At 40.4% G+C, this 21,529-nt stretch overlaps 1 protein-coding gene across 1 annotated transcript in view; it reads left to right on the forward strand.

The window, feature by feature from the left end:
* Positions 1 to 21,529, forward strand: part of CNTNAP4 (contactin associated protein family member 4) — a 300,407-nt gene that overhangs the window by 225,856 nt on the left and 53,022 nt on the right. Inside the window, exons 13-15 of the mRNA XM_070062759.2 lie at positions 958 to 1,155; positions 5,696 to 5,852; positions 8,964 to 9,091. Coding sequence (XP_069918860.2) covers positions 958 to 1,155; positions 5,696 to 5,852; positions 8,964 to 9,091 — 483 coding nt within the window. The remainder of the gene's footprint in view (positions 1 to 957; positions 1,156 to 5,695; positions 5,853 to 8,963; positions 9,092 to 21,529) is intronic.

Consider the following 21,529-nt stretch of genomic DNA (forward strand, 5'->3'; position numbering starts at 1 on the left):
TAAGAAGTGGAGCAGGTGGTACTTGAACCAGCACTATACTGGTGTCACAGGCAGTGGTTTAACCGGCTGTACCACAATACCAGCTTCAAAATGAATAGCTTATAAGAGTAGAAAAATCATTGTTGGTGTCAGCATTGTGGCATGAATGGCGAAGCCACCATATGAGTGTGGCTACGTGTCCCGGCTGTTTCACTTCCAGTCCAGCTTCCTACTAATGGCCTGGGAAAAGCAGCACTAGTGGCCCAAGTATTTGGGCCCTACCACCCATGTGGGAGATCTGGATGAAGCTCTTGGCTTGCATGTGGCCCATCCCTGGCCATTGCAACCATCTGGGGAGTGAACCAGGGAATAGAAGATCCCTTTTTCTCTGTCTCTTCCTCTCTCTCTATAACTGCAACTTTCAAATAAAAAAAATAATAATTTTTTAAAAAAGAAAAAATCAAAAATCAGTGCTTACATTATATAACATAAAATATGTCACTAATTACAATATGTACTTTTTTATATGTTGTAACTTCAGTGAATTCTCAGTACCTCAACAGTCAATAGTGTTTTAGAATTGTAATAGCATTTTTTTTTCCTAAAGGAAGGAAAATAAAATTATTATGCATCTTTAAAAGATAGGATATCAGATTCAGTGAAATGTGATCTATCCCCAAAATTTAACAACCAGTTATGCTAATATTTTTCATCATAAATACTCTTACTAAATTCTATGAAAGGAGAAAATAAAATCTCTGCAATGCATGGTACTAGTATACTTTTCTGGGAAAAGAATCAGTTTACTGAAGTTTAAAATTTTAAGACTCCATTTGTGTTGATTCTATCTCTCAGAGAGGTTTGATGACTAGAAGAATTTGACTCCGATGAGAGGTGATTTTGATTTTCTTTATTTATTTTAACTTTTGCAGACTAGTGATGGTCTCCTCTCTTTCTTCCCCCATTTCTGCATACAAGAAACTGCCTGGACCGTCATCCAGCACAATGGTTCTGACTTAACGAGAGTCAGAAACGCTAATCCAGAGAACCCACATGCTGGGGTTTTCGGGTACGTGGCCAGCATGGAGCAACTCCAGGCCACCATTAGCCGTGCGGAGCATTGCGAGCAGGAGGTCACTTACTACTGCAGGAAGTCCCGGCTCTCCAGCAAGCAAGGTGAGTAAGGGAGGCGTCTCCCAGGGTGCATGTGTTCCCGGCTTCCTGCTCCCTGCTCCTGGAGGTTTCATTTCGCCAAGGTGATGGAACACAGCGGCTAAGTGCCCGTGTCCTTAGCAAAGGTGCCAGTCGGGAAATCACAGGGATGCTTTTGCCTAAAGAAAAGAGCAGGGTCAATTTGCACAGAGAGAGCTTGGCTCAAAGCCTTGATTGCTTTCAGAGTCACCTCCTGACCTTCATCGGCTGTCTACGGTGAGGGCTTCATTCTGATACGTGCAGAATGCTCGGTATTTATCCCTTTAAAGGGCAGGTGACACATATGGTTTATTCTCATCATAGAAAAGAGCTAATAAAAATGTGACTGTGTTTTCTGAAAGGGACTCTATTTGCATGAGTGGTTGACAGTTAGCCTCTGGGTAGAGCTGAAAATTAAAAAGGCTGCTGGTAGCCCAGCTAAGTCCGTGGCTCAAGTAGAAATCAGAAAATCATCTTAGCTGTTCCTGCTCTTGTACTGTTAGTAACCAGTCTGCTCCTAGTCTGCTTTTGGTTTTCTGTTTTTTCCCTTTAGAGCATCTAATTATGCCAGACTCTTTCCATTCCCACCACTTTTGCCTTAGAATAAGCTTTCAGGACCTAATTTTTGCGGTCACATATGCTCTTTCCCACCCTGGTTTGCCATCTCTTTATATGTCATAACCATCCATTAGGTGATCCAACTTATTAATCTCTATGAAGAAAATTCCCCTGTAAGAAACGCTGTCTCCATGGTGACACTTAGGCTCCTCACGGGTGCCTTTGTGTTTCTCGTCTGTCCGTGCCGACTCTTCTGCCTGGGCTCCGGAACCAGAGATTCTGAGCCCACCCGGCTTCTGCAGCCTACACGTACTCCCAACACGCTGGCTTCGAGGAGCGGTGTTGAGATGCGTGTTCCTTTAGAAATCAGCCACCTGCATAAGAAAGCCACCTCATCAGTGTTCACTCCTGCTTGTTGTCCTCACAGGGGTGGAGCTCCAGATAGGGGGACAAGAATTTAAAAAGGAATGTCTCACCTGTGAATGTTGTGTGCATGGGTCATGCACAGAAATGTTGAACCTTGGTCTGTTGTTTGTGACGCTCATTTTCAATTAAACTCCTTCTCCTGTTTACTCTCCACCCACTAAACACAGCCCCATTGTTTTCTCCCTGTGCCTGAGGTCTCTCCCCTCCCGACACCTTGTCCTCGTCCTCCTCTTCTTTTTCATTCTCCTCTTTCCCATCTTTCTTTTCAGAATGCTCTCCTTTGGTCTTGGACCTCACTGCTCCCATCTTGTGTCCTCCTGGTACCCCAATCACGTCTTTGAACAAGGACCAGACACTTGCAGTATAAAGAACATAGGATTTACAATGGGGAGAGGGCGAAGTTCAAATTCCAGGTCTCAGCGACTAGGTAGAGGCTTCTATAGCTCAATCTTTGATTCATGAAATGGAAGGACACTGGATCTCATTTCTTACTGTTTCTTCTCTGAAATGCGGCCAATTATGTCAGCCTCACGGGGTTGCAGTGATGTTGGACGATGTCATACACACAAAGTACAGGAACTGAGCCCCTCTCACTTGGGGCTGTCCATGGTACAGTGCTTTATAGTTAACATACCCAGTTTACCACAGAAGCAATGCTCATTGTTGTTCCATTCTTCTTGGAGTGTAAAAAACAAAACAATAAAAGATCAGCAAATCTAGATGTGCCTTCCAGGAAGAATAAGAATGATAATTACGGAAGGCTAAATGAACGCTGTGGAGCAAAGTGAATGAACTGAGTTGTTTATAAAAAGGGGTGTGTGAGCCGGTGCCGCGGCTCACTAGGCTAATCCTCTGCCTTGCGGTGCCGGCACACTGGGTTCTAGTCCCGGTCGGGGCGCCGGATTCTGTCCCGGTTGCCCCTCTTCCAGGCCAGCTCTCTGCTGTGGCCAGGGAGTGCAGTGGAGGATGGCCCAAGTGCTTGGGCCCTGCACCCCATGGGAAACCAGGAGAAGCACCTGGCTCCTGCCATCAGATCAGCACGGTGCGCCGGCTGCAGCGCGCTGGCCACAGCGGCCATTGGAGGGTGAACCAGCGGCAAAGGAAGACCTTTCTCTCTGTCTCTCTCTCTCACTGTCCACTCTGCCTGTCCAAAAAAAAAAAAAAGGGTGTGTGTGACATTGGTCTTTGGGGTCTGGCTTCTTTCACTCCGCTTAATGTCTTCTGTTTATTGATACGGTCACAAATAGCAGGATTTCCTGCTTTTTAATTGATAAAAATGATATTCCATTGTGTATACATATCTGTTTTCTTTATCCACTCATCTGTCAGTGTATGCAGGTTAGTTCTGTTTATCGGCTGCCATGAACACGAGAGTGCAGCTGTCTGCCGGCGACAGTGGAGGACCGGGTACTGTGAAATCAGCCAGACATAAACCAGCACTGCACGATCCCACGCAGCTGAGAGGGCTTCAGAAAGTCCTGGAGAGGTCGCAGTGTTTAGTTTTAAATTTTAATTATTTATTTGAAAGAAACAGAGGTACAGTCCGACAAAGTGTTCACTGGTTTTCCAAATGCCTGCTCTGGCTGGGTGCTGTGTGGAGTGAGGAATGCAGTGTAGGTCCCCCAGGTGGTCGGCAGAAACCCAGTCACTTGAGTCGTCACTGCTGCCTCCGAGGGTCTTCATTATCAAGAAGCTGGAGTCCAGAGCCAGAGCCAAGTATGGAATCCCGGTTCTCCAGTACGGCATGTGGGCACCTTGGCTGCTAGGCTAAATGCCCACCTCCTGTTCAAACTCTTCAGTATGCTTCACAAAGTCTTGGGTGAACCCAAGGTGTTTGGAGTCTTTAAATCATCCAATGATTTCTATTTTCAAAAGAAGATAGGAAACAGATTTGAAAATATGGTCAGTACCTAGGACTAATTTATTTCCCCTTTTATCTCTGAATACATAATGTTTTAAGCAATGTATCGAAATGTATCTATTAAATGTTTCAAGCAGGTTTCATCTTCGAGTGATAAGTTAGTTATGTAAATAGGAAAGATAATGAAGATCCTTGCCATTTATATCTTTATGCACAATACATACTTCCAATGACATTTTTCTCTTTCTGTAAGGCCACCACAAAACACACCAAACACCGGAGTAAGGAAAAGAATTTATTTGATGGAGGAAATCGACAGGTTGGAGGGAAGGGGTGTAGAAGCAAGAGGGTGTATGAGAAGCAGGTCCTATTATACCTTTGCCAAGGGGCAGGCAAGGAAGTAGGAACAGTGAATCCCATTGGGGGGGGGGTGCAGCTGACACCCGTGATTTGGCTATGGGGCTTAGGACGGAAGCCTACTGTACAAGATGGCAACAGGGGCCAGGGCCCAAGATGGCGTCCAGGGCATAAATGGAGTCGCATAGAAGACGGCACCATTTTACTAACACTTTCTTTTTGACATGGTTGCACTGTCTTGTGTAGTAATGTTGGGAGGGAGGTTATTAGCGTCAGCAAAAGAGCTACATAATAGTAAGTTCAAATGAGAAGTGACATTTGGAAAGGAGAGAAAATTAGTGAAAATCCGAGATTCTCAGTGGGGCTGATGGTGACAACTTCAAGATTTGAAAGGCAACAGAAAAATGATCAAGTACCTTTGAGGAGCTGAATGACTTGGTGTCACTTGCATTGTTTTCAAGCCTTGATCCCTCAAGGACCATGATTTTCTCTCTTTTCTGTGTCCTCACCCCCAAGACAGATCGTCTGGGTGCCTTATCCCGCTCTCTAAAAGCTTCGCCTAAGCGTCGTGGCTGCTCTCTGCTCCAGTTTCTTGGCATCCTGTTTAGTCGCACTCTGTGAAGTAGCTGGTTGCTGCACATTTACTTTGGAAAGACATGCATTTGGCTAAAGCAAAGTTTATTTTTCCTTGAGTGAAATATTTGCTCCAGGCATAAAGATTTTTCAGTGTTATTTCTGTATTCTCCAAATAAATGGCCAATATATTAAATGGAAGAGAAAATTCAGACTTCCAAATAAATCTTAAACTATGACAAGGGAATGCCATATCATGCTAAATGTCTAATATCAGCTAGTATATTTGTAGCTAATAAACACATTAAAATAAATCACTGACATTACATAATATTTCATGTTTTAATGAGCGTTTTAGGATTCCAAATCATTTTTGCTTTGTTGTGCTAATTAATGAGGTGTATATTTTGATGCCGACTTGTTTTCAAAATTATTTCCAAGACATTGTCTATATGAAGTACTACAATGCCTTCTTTTACTATCATGCTTAAATTAAATAGTAGGTGCAAATTTCTTTTCTACTTTAAGAAAAATATGTCAATCACATACGCTGAAATAATAATTTCTTTAGAAAAAGATTTCTTAAAGAAATGTCATCAGTTCTAGTTTAGCATATCATTATATCAAATCAGCCTTGCTCTCCTTTCTTCTTTTATTCTTTTTAGTGATTTAGCAAGAAAAGAAATTGTCCTGGAGTGGAAGGCATTGAAGTTTCTGGCAGCTGTCACACTTCTCACCCTTGTCTTTCAGGTGGAGTCCCTCTGAGCTGGTGGGTCGGAAGAACCAATGAAACACACACGTACTGGGGAGGTTCTGCGCCTGATGTTCACAAATGCACCTGTGGTTTAGAGGGAGCCTGCATCGATTCTCAGTATCACTGCAATTGTGACGCTGACCGCAATGAATGGTGATTCTCCTGTGATTTCTTAAATTAAGGAAGCAAAGTGTATATAAAGGCAGATGCTGAATAAGTTAGTTCAGAGAAGAAACCAGATAAATGCGTATTTTGATAAAATGTAGCATAATCAGTCTAAAGCATTTTGATCAATGTCTTTTAAAATTATGTTTCCTTATAATGGACCAAAAGTTATGTAAATTTTATTTTTCTAGTATGATTAAATAGTGGAGTCAATTACATGGGATGTCAATTGTCATTAACTTTAAAATTATATATAGTTAGCCATTCTATTATTTTCAAAATATAATCAACAAAACACATTTCCTAAATAATCTGCCTACAGAAACTTTAAACATAGCAACTTAGAAGTTCTCACAATTATTTTAACAAGTTACTTTTTTATTTTTTAAAGGATCATTTTTTAAAGTGAATATCAGCAACACTTCAGAAACTTAAAAATTGAACTTAAAATATTCTTTTATGCAGAGAAGTCTTATGCATGTGTTCTTCATCTGTAAACATCTTGTGATACTGTATTTGGGACTAGAGTTGGCATATTTGCTGCTCTTATTATTTGTAAGGTGAAAATAGTTTTAAATATTCATATTCACATTTTAGCATGTCATATGTTTATCTTACATTGCTAAGCATCTGGACTTTTGCAGAATTACTTTTTTAAAGTATTAATATTAATCTGACTATAAATATGATTGGTTTGGTTATAAAAAGTACGTTAACTCCAGTGATCAGTCTGCTGTTAAAGGAGTTCACATTTCTCCTTGTGATATCTCATGTATTTACTTGAAAAAACATCAAGATGATGTCATACGTTTGTTTTATATTATATATATACACATATATAAACTTTGAATACTATAAGATAAAATGTCTATTGGAGTCAGTATGGAGTCATGATTGAAATTTCAGTGTGACATTCTGGGTATAAAGAATATTGTCTCTCTTGCTCTGATTTTACAATTTCGATTCCCTTTGGTAGGCACCATTTTTTTTCCTTACTAATCTCACAAAAATGCCTATGTGGTAATATTATATTTTAAACCAAAGAAAATGGCAATAGAAATGCAAATTAGGAAGACATTGTGGAGACCAGTGTGGAGGATCCTCAAAATCTGAAAATAGTTAGAGCAGATGCCCCATGACACAGAAACTCCTCTTCTCAGTATGTAACTGAAGGAAATGAAACCGGCTTATGAAAGAGATGCCTGCACTCCCGTGTTCACTGAAGCACTCTTCACAGTAGCCAACATTAGGAATTCACCTAAGTGTCCATTGCTGTGTGGGGGTTAAAGGAAATGTAGTTTAAATGTACACTGGAGTAGCTGCTGTAAGAAAGAATGAAATCCTGATATTTTCAGCAAAATGTATGGAACTGGAAGTCTCTATGGCCACATACCCTCTCTTATATGTGGAGGTAACAAAGAAATGCTACTTGAACTTAAAATAGTGATTACTAGAGACTGAGAAGGGTAGGGAGATAAAGGATAAAGAGAGGTTTTATAATAGGAAATGGTTAGGTAAAAATAATAAAATGCAGTGTTCTGCAGCATCATGTTGTGCTGGGGGAACTACGATCCACAGTCATGTATTGTATTCTACATGCAGGACTGGAAGAGAGGAGCTGATAGGCTCCAAACACCTAGGAAGGGTAAGGAAATGGGCACGCTAGTTGTCTAGTTTGGTTGTTTTTCACTCTGTGATTGTGTTGAAATGTTGCATTGTCTGCTATAAGAATACAAGTATTACATGTTACAAATTAAAATTCAAAAAATAAGGAAAATGTTAGAAATTAGTAGTGCACTTGAAATAAGTTTGCTATAGCTAAGATCAACTAACAAATATATTAAAATTCTATTATGTCAGAGTAAAAAATGTGAAAGCATATGTCCAAACAAATGAACTCCAATTAAAATAAGAAAAAGCAGTTATCACAGATGCTGGGGCATTGATGTTTGAATTAGCAGACCAATACTTTGAAGCAACTATCATAAATACTTTTGAAGATTTCAAGGTAAAAATAATCACAATGAGTGAACAGAGTACTTTAAGCATAAATAAGAGCTGAATTAAAGAACCACATGTTAATTATAGAATAGAAATAAAAAATTCTAATGGGGATTCTTCCGGGCAGAGGATCACAGCACCAGATAAAAACTCCGATCTTCAAGAAAGAATTCAAGAGCACTGCATATTGTAAAGATGTTGGTAAATATAAAAACCAGTTTTTATGTTCTCTTAATTTAAAATTGTCACATTTACTGCTTAATTGTATTGTGACATTTATAGCAAATGAATTTAAAATATATCACAACAGTAGCATGAAGAACAAGTATGTGAGTGTGCATGCGTGGGATATTAAATGAGTTATCCTGTAGCAGCTACTGACATTTAATATTGTTATACAACATAAAAAATAAGTACACTGTGATAAACTAAGGATGTGTTTTTAATACACAGACCAACCATTAAAATATGGTGCACAGTACATTAAAGAAATATTAACCATTTGAAGAGGCAACTATATTCACCCTGATTGGACCAATGCATACATGTAATGAAACTCATGTAGTACCCCATAAATATGTACATTTTTATACACCTATTAACATTTAAAAATGTTAAAAAGATAAATTTCTAAACAGTGAGTAGCTAAAATAAAATTGAATTTAAACAATGGAGTAAGCCAAGAGGAGATGGCGTAAGAGGAGCAAAATATGAAAAATCAAATGGGGAAAAATATAATAAGAAAAAAAAAGCAAAATGATGGAGCTAAAAATGCAATATCAGTCATTTTGCTAAATGTTGATGGATTAAGCATTGCAGTCAAAAGGAAGGAAATGGCTGACTGAATTTAAAAATCCTCAACTATATTCTAATTTTAACATGAGCTATGACTCATCTTCTAGACTTTAGCATCTACAAGAGACATGAAAATGTTGCCATCTTTTCATTTGCCCAGATGAGCAAGTAGAACTCTACCCTTTCACGTCTACCGATTTTGTTCCAATAGCCTGCTTTTGAAATGCCATAACAGTTATTATGTGTTTTATGATTGTTGATTAGAGTGATTTTTAGACTTTTGCTGTTGCTTCCGTTTTTTAGGACCAATGACACCGGATTCCTTTCTTACAAAGAACACCTGCCCGTAACTAGGATTGTGGTCACAGACACAAACCGGCCACATTCAGAAGCTGCTTACAAGCTGGGGCCTCTGCTCTGCCGGGGAGACAGTAAGTGGTCTCAGTGTGCTAGACTCACCTCAGGAAGTCGTGTCCGTAGACAGGAAGTGGTCACTGTGCTGTGGACATATCCCTGGGAAACCATCTCACCGGACAGGAAGTGGTGAGAGTGTGCTGTGGTGTGACTGTGACTCTCAGGGTATTCAGCATCAAGTTCCCATCAGGCATAACTGATCAGAGTCCTATTGTGAAAACTCATAGGTAAGGTCTGAACTATTCTTTTAGTCAGTCAACAAACGAGTGTTTGCATGAAGTGCAAAGCCTGTGATAGATCCCATGATGGCAAACCTGTTAAGATTCTGAGAGAAGGAAACCACTGGATATCTCAGTTTGATACATTAAATACGTTCCAGGGTTCCTCAGTTTCCATCGTCATTCACATAGCAAAGCCTGAATACTACAAAAAATCATTAAGGAGTCACATGAATCTCCTACTGTTAGAACTGGGGTGAAATTAGCGCATCAATGACATCAAATGTTGATTGAACCAAGCATATTTCAACTTGTAATCTCATTTTTTCTCAGTTTGCTTGGATGTTTATTTGTGTTTTATACTAATGGGACTTACTGCTTTGTATGTTAAGTATATTAACACTCTAAACTAGACTTTTAAAATTCAGATATAATTCCATAATATACAAAGGTATATAAATATATACATGCTATGTGTGTGCGTGTGTGCTTTCATTGAGGAGTGAAATGAGCATATGTATGCATTCACAGATTGCTAACCTTTCTGAAATTAGTTCTGTTAGATGCAGCTGTATTCATTATGCACACTTTTCATATTGCTAAAAGTTAACATGGAAATGGAAATAGAAGAAATATTTGTTTACGTTAAAAGCATCCCCTGAAATAAAATTTTATCCCACAGTCTCCACAGAAGAAAAAGAAGTCTGGTAATTCAGTGGATTTAGAAAGATACATAGCAGAAATTGCTTGGTTAAAAAGCAAAGATGGTACTGCCTATAAACAATCATACACTTTGTAAAAAACCGTCTCCCATTAATAGCCAGCATCCCTGATGTGTATCTTCTCTACTCCCTCTTCTGCCCGTAAGCCTTCCATAACTGCATGAAGATGACATAGAATGCTTCATGGAGAGGAAAAAGAAGTGCAGAGAAGAGGTTGTAAGTTAAGATGCATCCCGAGGGGTGTGATGGATTTTCATGGCTCTGGAGAAGCTCTGTGCATCTCGTGCACCTTGTAGTGCCTGTTCTGAATTTAACCCTGCAGAGACCCAGGCTACCTTCCCTTGTCCTCAGTTTCTCACAATTCTTGGGAATTCATCTTCTCTGACTGGAGTCACTACGACTCTTTTCCTTATGGGATTCTCTCTCCAAGACTTCCCGCCCTCATATTAAGCACACTGTCATTTCACTTGGCCCAGTGACTCTCTGCCAAGCAACCATGGCCGCTCCCCACATGTGGCCTGGAGACGAGGTGTGGAGATGCTTTTGGTTTTCACAGTTGTGGAGAGTAGGCTGCTCCTTGCCTCCCAGGGGAGAAGCCATGGCTGCTGCTGCACCTCCTGCAGTGCCTGAGATAGCCTTCTACCGTGAAGGAGAAACTGACCCAGTGTGTCGGTAGTGCTGCCCTTGGGAGCCTGTAACATTGACCTCTTCTGATCATGGGCATTCAGAGGAAGGCAACACTGGCAGTAAGAATTTTCAAAGACTGTCCATTATTTAGAGAGCTGCTAATTAACCTCTGACTTCTTAACTGAACAGCCATGGAGAAGTTGCCTTCTTGTCTCCTGCATCTACTTTTTAAGTTGGGTTCCTCTACACAAGAGGCCATAAGGGCTCTTTTCTGCATGGAGGGCTCTTTTTTTTTCAGTCAGAACATCCATGGCTTTGGAACAACAAATGCTCCCTTTCTATGAATGGGAAATGTGTACCCTATAAGCTGAGCAATCTGTATCCTTGACACACTGTCATTGTTTTCCCCGACTGGTGTGTACTGGCAAGATTCAGGGCATACGGGAACAGGTTCATGCACAGCGGACCTTAGAAGCAGAGAAAAGTTACTTAGACATCATCCTGCAACATCAAGACTGGATATTCAATAATTTAAGGCTGAGAAATAACTCGCATGCTTCAACTGAGAGCCTGAAGATCAATTACAAACCTAAAGACCAATAGGGTGACCTTTGTGATAAGACAAAGAAAAATGAAGAATGCTTGGACTGGGCAATGGTTGGTGCAGGACTTAGAGAAAGGGCTCGGTTAAAGAGGTAAATTCAATGCAAGTTAGAAGGAAGGTTAAGAATGGTCATGTTTTTTGAATAAAACTGTTGATGCTATCCATGGAGACAAGAGATTGAGACATTTTTTGGACAGAAAAATGCAAAGATGAGAAAAAATATTTTAAATGTTATCACACAAACTAGAAATGTAGGAAAATTTCTCTCTAGCCACATTTTTCAGGGGCAGAGGAGAGAGGCTTTGGAAAAACAGCAGGACCAATAAAAAACTAATATGAGACCTGGTGAGCTTATCTATAATTAATTGATATTGTCTTTCTCCAAATCCTTATTTCCATTTTGTTTTTGACATAGATGGATCTGAATTCTGTGTTACTGCTGCTATTTTTGGTGATGTCAGAAGTTGTAGATAACATAGATGTTTTATCAAAAATCTAAAAGATATGAATGGTAAAGTTGTCTTTCAAAGTTCTATTGCAAACACAAAACTTTTTATATCTCATTACCCATAATTAAGTTTTTTGTGAAACGGAAATAAATCTTTTGAATAGGTATGTGAAAAGTAGGCAATGGGACTAAAATCTTATGTATAATAAAAACTAGGCAAATTAAGAAGAAATCTTCCTCAGTGTTTTAAAGGGCATCCATGAAAATGTGATTGCTAATGTGATGAAGAGTAGTCAAAGACTAAATGCTTTTTCTCTGAGATCAGGTTCAAGGCAAGAATATCTGTGCTTAGAACTCCTAGTGAACATAACATTGGTAGTCCTGGCACATGTAAGAAGTCAATTTAATTCACAGAGGTCACAAGGGAACAAAATGTTTCTGTTCAGAAACATGAATAGAGATCAAATGACATACCAAATGACAAAAAAAGTTATAGGACATAAGATAACTATTTAAAAAGTAAATAATACTTCTGTATATTAATGATAAAAACTTGATGTTGCCATGGATTCGTTCTGAGAGGAGGAGCGTGGTGGGGGCAAGAAGCACGGAGTCACCACACAGACCCCGGGAGTCGGGTGAAAGCGAGCCAGAGGCGAGCAGCCCGCAGACTCGTTTATTTCAGTTCGTACAGCAGCTTAAATAGCCAAGGCAGCCAATCCTGTCAGGGGGCGGTTTATGCCCTAACCAATCACAGCCTGTTGCCAGGCAGGCTCCGTTACCATGTGATTTCTAAAGCCATCCAATCACAGTCTGTTGCCAGGCAGGCTCCATTACCAGGTGGGTTTCAGAGCCTTTCCTGAGTAACTGACCCTCGCTTGCCAGTGGCCATCTTGACATGGCCTTTTCATTCCACCACATTTCCCCCTTTTCGTTTATTTTGAGCAACGGGAGGCATGATTCTTGGCCATACCACTGTTGACCCCATTTTCATGTGGTCTCCGTACCCAGCTGAGCATGTCTTAGGTTGGCCCCCAGAGGATCTTACCGTTGTTGACTAACCAGCCCTCAAAATGGGAGACTACAGGAGTGCTTGCTCAGGTGGGGGTTGGAATGAGGAACAATGGTTATCAGGAATGGCATGACCGCACACAGGCTGTGGGCTGTTTGAGTGGCTGACCAGAGCTAGTGGGGTATAAAACAGTAACAGATGTGGCTATAGGCCGTTCCTCAGGGTAGGATGATAGGGCAGGTGCATTTGCTAACAAGGCGGACTCTCAGTCTTGTTTGACTGGTTCTGGTTGGCTGTCAGTTGCAGGCTTGATGTTTCTGGCTGGTACCCAAATGGGCTGTCCCACATTCTCTGGAAAGACACAAGCATATCCTCGGCCCTTGGTTAGCAGAAGCCTTTCTACGGGCGTTGGAATCCAGGGCCTGAATTCTGCGTCTGCTCCTACATTTACAGCAAACGTGCAGGTGGGATGGGGTTTAGTGGCTCCCCTGAGAGCCTGGGGTTTCTGGGGACTGCCACAAATGTGGGGATCCTCACTGGATGCAGATGGGATGACCTCGCATGGGTTATTGCCTTGAGGTCAAATAAGTTCATCCCACGGGTATTTGGGGGGTGGCTGACTAGGCATTGCTGCGTTGTCTGCTGTCACAGCTCTCTCTCCCTAAGCCATCAACTGTTGCCTGTGAGGCAGTGGCCTGGAGTGACAGGCTCTTATCACTCACAGATTCACTATGTTTGGTAATCTGTGTGGGTTTCCGAGAGGGGGTTATCTTTCCCATGTCTGAGTGCTTAAGAGCAGCTTGCCACGCCAACTCTAGCCAAAGGAAAGACACCCACAGCTCTGCTGCCATAACAAAACAAATTCCTAGCACCTCAGCGGCTGATGGCATTCTGCAGGGGGTTCCCTACATTAGACGAACAGGCAATGGTGTATCAGGTTGTACGTATGTCCTGTGCTTAGTGGGGAACTTCCTTGATTAGTTAGGTCAAGGCCATATGCCCACATGGTGTCTCCGGAGCATCACCTTTCTCGAGTGAGGGAAGATGACTTGGTTCCGAATTCTGGGATGATCAGTCCCTTATGTGAATTCGCAGGGAGAACCGAAAGTAAAAGGAGGAGCTGAGAAGCGGTGTATGCTTCTGGGCGGTGTGTGCCTAATCTGGGGTCACTTTGACCAAGGACAGGGACCAGGAAAGAGGCTTGGGGGGGTGGTTCTGTGCTCACTCTCACAGAACTGAACAGCACACAGGTCACCACAATAGCTCCCTGGTAAGGTGGACAAAAACCTGGGCCAGGCAGCTGCTTTTATAGGCCTGTGGAATTCTATAACCATAGGGCTCCTTATGAAGCCACAGTGTCTTGGCTTTCCATGCCTGAAGTGTTCTTGTGGGCTTTTCATCCAGACCAGAATGCCTTGAGTGTTGATTCTGAGGTCAGATTGCTACTTAAAGTGATTGTGATTCTATGAGTCTGCTGTGTGGACTACTTCCCATGTTGGGGCATTCACTCCTTTGTAATTCTATTATTATTACCAGACACTTAATCCTATTTATATGATCACTTTAATATTTAATCCTATCTATATGATCACTTTAACACTTAAAAATATATTATTACCAACCAGCTTAAGAGGATTTGGGGTCCAATGGCAAGTTTTTAAACTGTACCCTTAGAAGTAAGTCTGTAGGAATGTATGCAGAATGATACAGCTTTACAGTTACAAACTTCATACACTTCATAATTGCAACTTTAAGAACATGATGATTCTTCCTACGGTGCCTGAAGTCCTACCCATACTCCCACCCTTTCTCCTCCCTCTCTTATTCCCACTCTTTTTTTTTTTTTTTTTTGCCTAGATCTATTTTTAATTGACATTATACACATATGTTTAAGTCTATGTTAAGTAAAGATTTCAAAAAATAGTATGAAAAAAAAAGGCCTGTTCCTCAACAGTCAGGACAAGGGCTGTTCAAAGGCATTGCTTCTCAAAGTGTCAATTTCACTTCAATAGATTGTTTTTTAGATGCTCTGTTATCACAGGTTAGGGAGAACATATGGTATTTGTCCCTTTGAGACTGATTTATTTCATTAAGTATGATGTTTTCCAGATTCATCCATTTTGCTGCAAATGACCAGATTTCATTTTTTTTACCTGCTATGTAGTATTCTATGGTGTGCATATCCTATAGTTTGCTTATCCATTCTTCAGTTGATGGGAACTTGGGTTGATTCCATATCTTAGCTATTGTGAATTGAGCTGCAATAAACAGGGAGGTGGTGATAACTCTTTCATATGCTGGTTTCATTTCCCTTGTGTAAATCCCCAAGAGTGGGATGGCTAGATCAAATGGCACATCTATATTCAGATTTCTTAGGTATTTCCATACTGTCTTCCCTAGTGGCTTTACCAGTTTACATTCCCACCAACAGTTGATTAGGGTACCTTTTCCCCCTACATCCTAGTAAGCATTTATTTTTTGTTGATGTCTGTATGAGAGCCATTCTAACTGGGATGAGGTGTGGTTTTGATTTCCATTTCCCTGATGGCTAGTGATCCCTAGCATTTTTCATTTCTGTTGGCCCTTTGGATTTCTTCTTTTCAAAAATGCCTGTTTAAGTCCTTTGCCCATCTCTTAACTGGGTTATTTGTTTTGTTGTTTTGGAGTTTCTTGATCACTTTGTATATTCTGGTTATTAATCCTTTAATCAGTTGCATAGTTTGCAAATAATTTCTCCCATTCTGTTGGTTGCTTCTTCACTTCCTTGAGTGTTTCTTTCGCAGTGCAGAAGCTTCTCAATTTGATGTAATCCCATTTGTTAATTTTGGCTTTGACTGCCTGTGTCTCTGGGGTCTTTTCCAAGAACTCTTTGCCTGTGTCAATATCTTGTAGGTTTTCTCCAGTGTTCTCTAGTAATTTGATGGTATTGGGTCATAGATTTAGGTATTTGATCCATTTTGAGTGGATTTTTGTATAAGATGTAAGGTAGGGGTGCTGCTTCACACTTCTGCATGTGGATTCCAATTTTCCAGCACCATTTGTTGAAGAGACTGTCCTGTTCCAGGGATTGGTTTTAGCTCCTTGGTCAAATATGAGTTGGTTGTAAATGCTCGGATTGATTTCTGGTGTTTCTATTCTGTTCCATTGGTCTATCCATCTGTTTTTGAACCAGTACCAGGCTGCCTTGATTATAACTGCCTTGTCATGTATCTTAAAATCTAGTATTGTGATGCCTCCAGCTTTATTTTTGTTGTATAAAATTGCTTAACTATTTGGAGTCTTCTGTGTTTCATATGAATTTCAGGATCATTTTTTTCTATATCTGAGAAGAATGTCCTTGGTATTTTGATTGGTGTTGCATTGAATCTATACATTACTTCTGGAAGTATGAACATTTTGATGATATAGATTCTTCCAAACCATGAACACGGAATTTTTTCCATTTTTTGTATCTTCTATATTATTATTCAATGTTTTATAATTTTCATCATAGAAAGATTTGAAATCCTTGGTTAAATTTATTCCAAGTTATTTGATTTATTTTTGTAGCCATTGTGAATGTGATTGATCTCAGAAGTTATTTCTCAGCCATGCCATTGTGTATACAAAGGCTGTTGCTTTCGTATATTGATTTTATATCCTGCTACTTTACCAAACTCTTCCATGAGTTCCAATATTCTCTTAGTGGAGTCTTTTGGATCACCTATATGTAGAATCATGTCATCTGTGAAGCACATCCTTAAGCATCTTTTACAAGGCTGGATGATTGTGACCAATTTTTTCAATTTCTGCTTGTTATGGACGGTCTTTACTTCACCTTCCTTCATAAATGAGAGCTTTACAGGGTATAGTATTCTGAGTTGACCGTTTTTTTTTTTTTCTTCTTCTTTAGACTTGGAATATATCTAAGCATTCTCTCCTAGTATGTAGGGTTTCTGATGAGAATTCTGCTGTCAGTCTAATTGGAGATCCTCTGAAAGTAATCTGACATTTCTCTCATGCACATTTTAGAATCTTTTCTTTATGTTTTACTCTGGGGAGTTTGAATACAATGTGTCATGGTGAAGATCTTTCCTGGTCATGTATACTAGGAGTTCTATGTGCTTCCTGTACTTGGATGTCTCTTTCTTTCTCCAAATTAGGAAAGTTTTCTGTTATTATTTCACTAAAAAGGCCTTCTAATCCTTTTTTTCTTTCCACGCCTTCAGGAACTCCTAGAACCCGTATGTTGGAACATTTGATAGTGTCCTGTAGATTTCCAACAGTGTTTTTTAGTTTCCCAATTTCTTCTTTTATTTGAAGTGACTGTATAATTTCCAGCAATTTTTCTTCTATCAGATATTCTTTTTTCTGCCTCACCAATTCTGCTGTTATGGTTTTCCACTGCATTTTTTATTTATTCTATTGAATTCTTCATTTCCAAAATTTCATTTTGATTTCTCTTTAGTCCTCAATTTTGTAGGAGAAATTTTCTTGTGTGTGCAGATTTCATTAGTTCATGCATTTGCTTCTGACTACTTCTAAGTAATCCTACCATAAATTTTTAAAATTCTATTTCTGGAATTTGTTCAGTCTCTTCATCTTCCTGCTCTAGTATTGAAGTGTTCTGTTCTTTTAGGGGCATTATTTGTGTTCCTTCTTCTTGTTTCTTGAGTTGTTGCATTTATTATTCAGCATTTGTGGAAATACTCTTTAGTTTCTTCTTTGTTTTTTCACTGTGTTGGCTTTTATCTTTGGACCATGCCTCTGTGGATTAGTGGAGTGTCTACTTTTTCAGTGAATACCTAGAGGCATGTGGTGGGTGTGGCCAGGGAGCTCTGCTCAGTGCTCCAGGATGAAGGTAGTGTCCAAGTGGCACCCAGGTTGGGAGTGGTAAATCTCCTTTTTTTTTTTTAATCAGAGAGGATGTTTGTTCTGCTCTGTTGGCATAGACTCAGCTCACTTTCTCTCCTCAAAGGAGATCCAGTGCCTGAGTGCTGGCTCTGCTGGGTATAGTATTTGTCTGTGTTGCCACAAGAAGTGCACAAAAGATCTGTGCAGTCCTCAATGTAAGCAAAGATTCTACAGCAATGTCCTTCACCAGGGAACCAGGGAGCCCCGAGCATGTGGAGCCTCCCACAGTGACTGCCTGAAGTCCCAGCCCTACCCTGAGCTTTCCCTCAAAGCCTCAGTGTATTCACAGTCCTGGCACACAAGCCTCCCACAGTTATGACCACCCAGCCTCTGTCAGTTCTCCCTGCCAGACTCAGCTATCTCTGCTCAGCTGGTTGCTGGGCCTGTGGCCAGCACAGCAGTTACATATATCCAAAATGGCACCCACTCTCTATTGGCTTGTTACAGGATGCAGTTGCAGGGTGATTGGGGAGAGAGAAACATGCCCCTTACTTTTTTTCCCTCTAGTTTGGCAGTTACACTACTCCCCACAGGGCTCCTATCTGGAGTCCCTCTAGGCTCTTCTTCCTGTAGCTTTATTTCCAGTAGCTTACAATGCTGCAGCCTCACTAACCAAAGCTGGTGTGGAGGCTGCTGGAGTCCTGAGTTGTGCACATCCACACCCTCCATGTAGGTCCACAGTGTCCCTCTGACTTGTGTGAAGTTTCCTCCTGAACTCTTCTCTGAGACTGCGTGCACACTCTGCTTTTTTTAAACTATCTTCCCCTAGACTAGAGCAGTAAGCTTCCTCCCTACTTTACCATCTTAATCTGATCAACAAGAATTTTTTAGAATAGAAGTTGGCAAACGTATTCTAAAATGTTTATAGAAAATAAAACTACAACAGATAAAATATTTGAAAAATAAGGCCGGCACTGCGGCTCACTAGGCTAATCCTCCACCTTGTGGCGCCGGCACACCGGGTTCTAGTCCCGGTTGGGGTGCCGGATTCTGTCCCGGTTGCCCCTCTTCCAGGCCAGCTCTCTGCTGTGGCCAGGGAGTGCAGTGGAGGATGGCCCAAGTGCTTGGGCCCTGCACCCCATGGGAGACCAGGATAAGTACCTGGCTCCTGCCATCGGATCAGCGTGGTGCACCGGCCGCAGTGTGCCGGCCGCAGTGGCCATTGGAGGGTGAACCAATGGCAAAGGAAGACCTTTCTCTCTGTCTCTCTCTCTCACTGTCCACTCTGCCTGTCAAAAAAGAATATTTGAAAAATAAAAACAAAGTTTGAGACTTATGTTACCTGATATTAAGATTTATTTTAGGGGCCAGTGTTGTGGTGTAGCAGGTAAGGCCTCTACCTTTGATTGCAGCATCCCATATGGGCGCTGGTTGAAGTCCCAGCTTCTCCACTTCTGATCCAGCTCCATGTTAATTCTCCTGGAAAGCAATGAAAGATGGCCCAAGTGATTGGATCCTTGTATGCATATGGGAAACCTGGCAGAAGCCCCTGGCTCCTGGCTTTGGACTGGCCCAGTTGTAGCAATTGTGGCCATCTGGGGAGTGAACCAGCAGATGGAAGATGTCTCTTTCTGCCTCTCCTTCCCTCTCTCTCTGTAACTCTGCCTTTCAAATAAATAAATCTTTTAAAAATAAAATAAAATAGACATATTATAAAATCTCAGTATTCCATGTGATATTGGCATCAAAGCAAACAATTAGATTAATGGAATAGAAAATAGGGCCTAGAAATACATGGTTGATTAATTTGACAGAGCTGCCAAGGCAACCTAATGGTTGAAAGGTGGCCCTTTCTAAACAACCATGTTGGAATAATTAGAACCCATTAGAAAAAAAAAAAAAAGGAATCTCAACTTAAGCTTTGTCATAGTTGCAAAATTTAAACTCAAGCTTCATAGTGGTTGCAAAATTTAAGAAGATTTATTGTGAGTTTAAATGTAAAACCTCAAACTATGAAATATCTCACAAAATATAGGAGAAAATGACCTTGGATTGAGCATAAATTTCTCAGATTCAATACTAAAAGCACAATCCATTTAAAAAATAATAAATTAGGTTTCACCAAAATTAAAAACTTCTGCTTTTAGCATGATACTGCTAAGAAAATGAAAAGAAAAATCACTGGGAGAAAATATTTGAAAAATACCTGTTTTTTAAATGCTAAGATCTAGAATATATAAATAACTCATAGTGAAATAATAATAATAATCAGATTAGCAAATGGAAAGAAGATTTGCATATGTATTTTGTCAGAGAAAACATATATTTTACAGAAGCCCATCAAAAAATCTTTAACATCGTTAATCATGAAGAGATAACATAAAGAGATACCATAAAACGATACCAATTATTCAGCTGTTATAATGGCTAAATCTAAAAAAAAGTAACAAAAACCTCTCTATACCAAGGGCTGATGAGGCTGGAGGACACATGGACATTTGCAAGACATTCCTGCTGCAAACGTAAAACAGTACATCACTTTGGGAAACAATTTATAGACAGCTGCTTATATTGTTGAATGCATGCTTACCATATAACACAGCACTTCCTCTCTGAGCATTGTACTCAGGAGAAATGAAAAATCTTTATGCAGATGTTTAAATTGGCTTTAGTCTCCCAAAACTGTAAAGCACCCAGTGTCTACCAACTAGTGAATGCCTATTCATCCTATTTGACTGTGGTTCACTCAATGAATACTATTATGCATATTGATATATTGATATAGGCGACAGTGTGGATGAACCTGTCGCATCATGCCAGCTGAAAATAGCCAGACTCAAACGACTAAGTGCTTTGAATAAGTCCATTTCTAAGATATTCTAGATAAGTTAAAATCATAGGAACAGAAGAAGGATCTCTGTTACAAGACTTGAAGGTGAGAGGGATTCTACAAAGAGGCACAAGGGAGCTTTTGTTAGATAAAGGAAATGTTCCACATTTTGAATGTGATGGTGGTTTTGTGGCTTTATGCATTTGTCAGAATTCCTAGAACTACAGATAAGAATGACTCTGTGTTACTCAATGCAAATTATCCTTCAGTGTACCTGATTAAAAACCAAAAAAGGAAAAGAAAAAAGCAAAAAAGGAAAAGAAAAAAGCAAAGTTCTACTACGAATAGTTATGGTTGCTTATTTTAAATAATTGGGTTATAAAAATCCCAGAAGTAAAACTCATAAAATGGTAAAGGTTTCCCTAACATGGGTTTTATCTAATTCTCCAGAACACCTCTGGAATCCTCCTAAATATATTTCTGACTTACACCAATTTCAGATGTAAAGGGGTCGGTGGAAAGAATCAATGGAGTGTATCAGTTAGTAGGAAGCTTGTGAGTAAGACAGCTCGCACACGTATATGCACTTTCCTGTCTCCCGGGACCGTGGGAACATCCTTATTTTCTATGTGCTATCAGAAGTCTCCTAGACCAGCAATTTCTTTACTTCAGCATGCATCGACTCTCCTGGAGAGATTGTGATAGCCTGGAAGCTGCTGCTTATCCCCAGGGATTCTGATTCAGGGGGTGTGGGAGGAAGGAGCAGTTCTGTCAAGCTTCCAGATGTTGCTGCCGCTGGTGGTGGTGGTCCAGGACTGCTCTGTTCAGCACTGGCCCTGGACAGTGTGCAACATCTGTTACCATCCACGCTGAGGTTAGTACAGAAAACCAGAGAGCTTTTTGTAATGATTTATGTCAACTGGGAGAGCAGTTTGTGTGTGTTGACCACAATGGTCATAAAAACCAGACAGGGGAGTGGTATTCTCTATGCCTTTGTTTTCCTCCTTCCATTTTTCTAGCTACTTATTTTTATTACATTTTTACATAAACACCAGTTTATGGTGAATTGGGAAGAAGGAAAAGCATGTTCTCTACAGGTAGTTTAAGAGTCATGGCTCCAGCTGAGCTATTGGTTTGGGTCTGAAGTAGACCAATGATGCA

The sequence above is a fragment of the Oryctolagus cuniculus genome, chromosome 18 (genome assembly GCF_051225735.1).
Source record: "Oryctolagus cuniculus isolate XC-2025 breed Fujian yellow rabbit chromosome 18, ASM5122573v1, whole genome shotgun sequence".
Lineage (NCBI taxonomy): Eukaryota > Metazoa > Chordata > Mammalia > Lagomorpha > Leporidae > Oryctolagus > Oryctolagus cuniculus.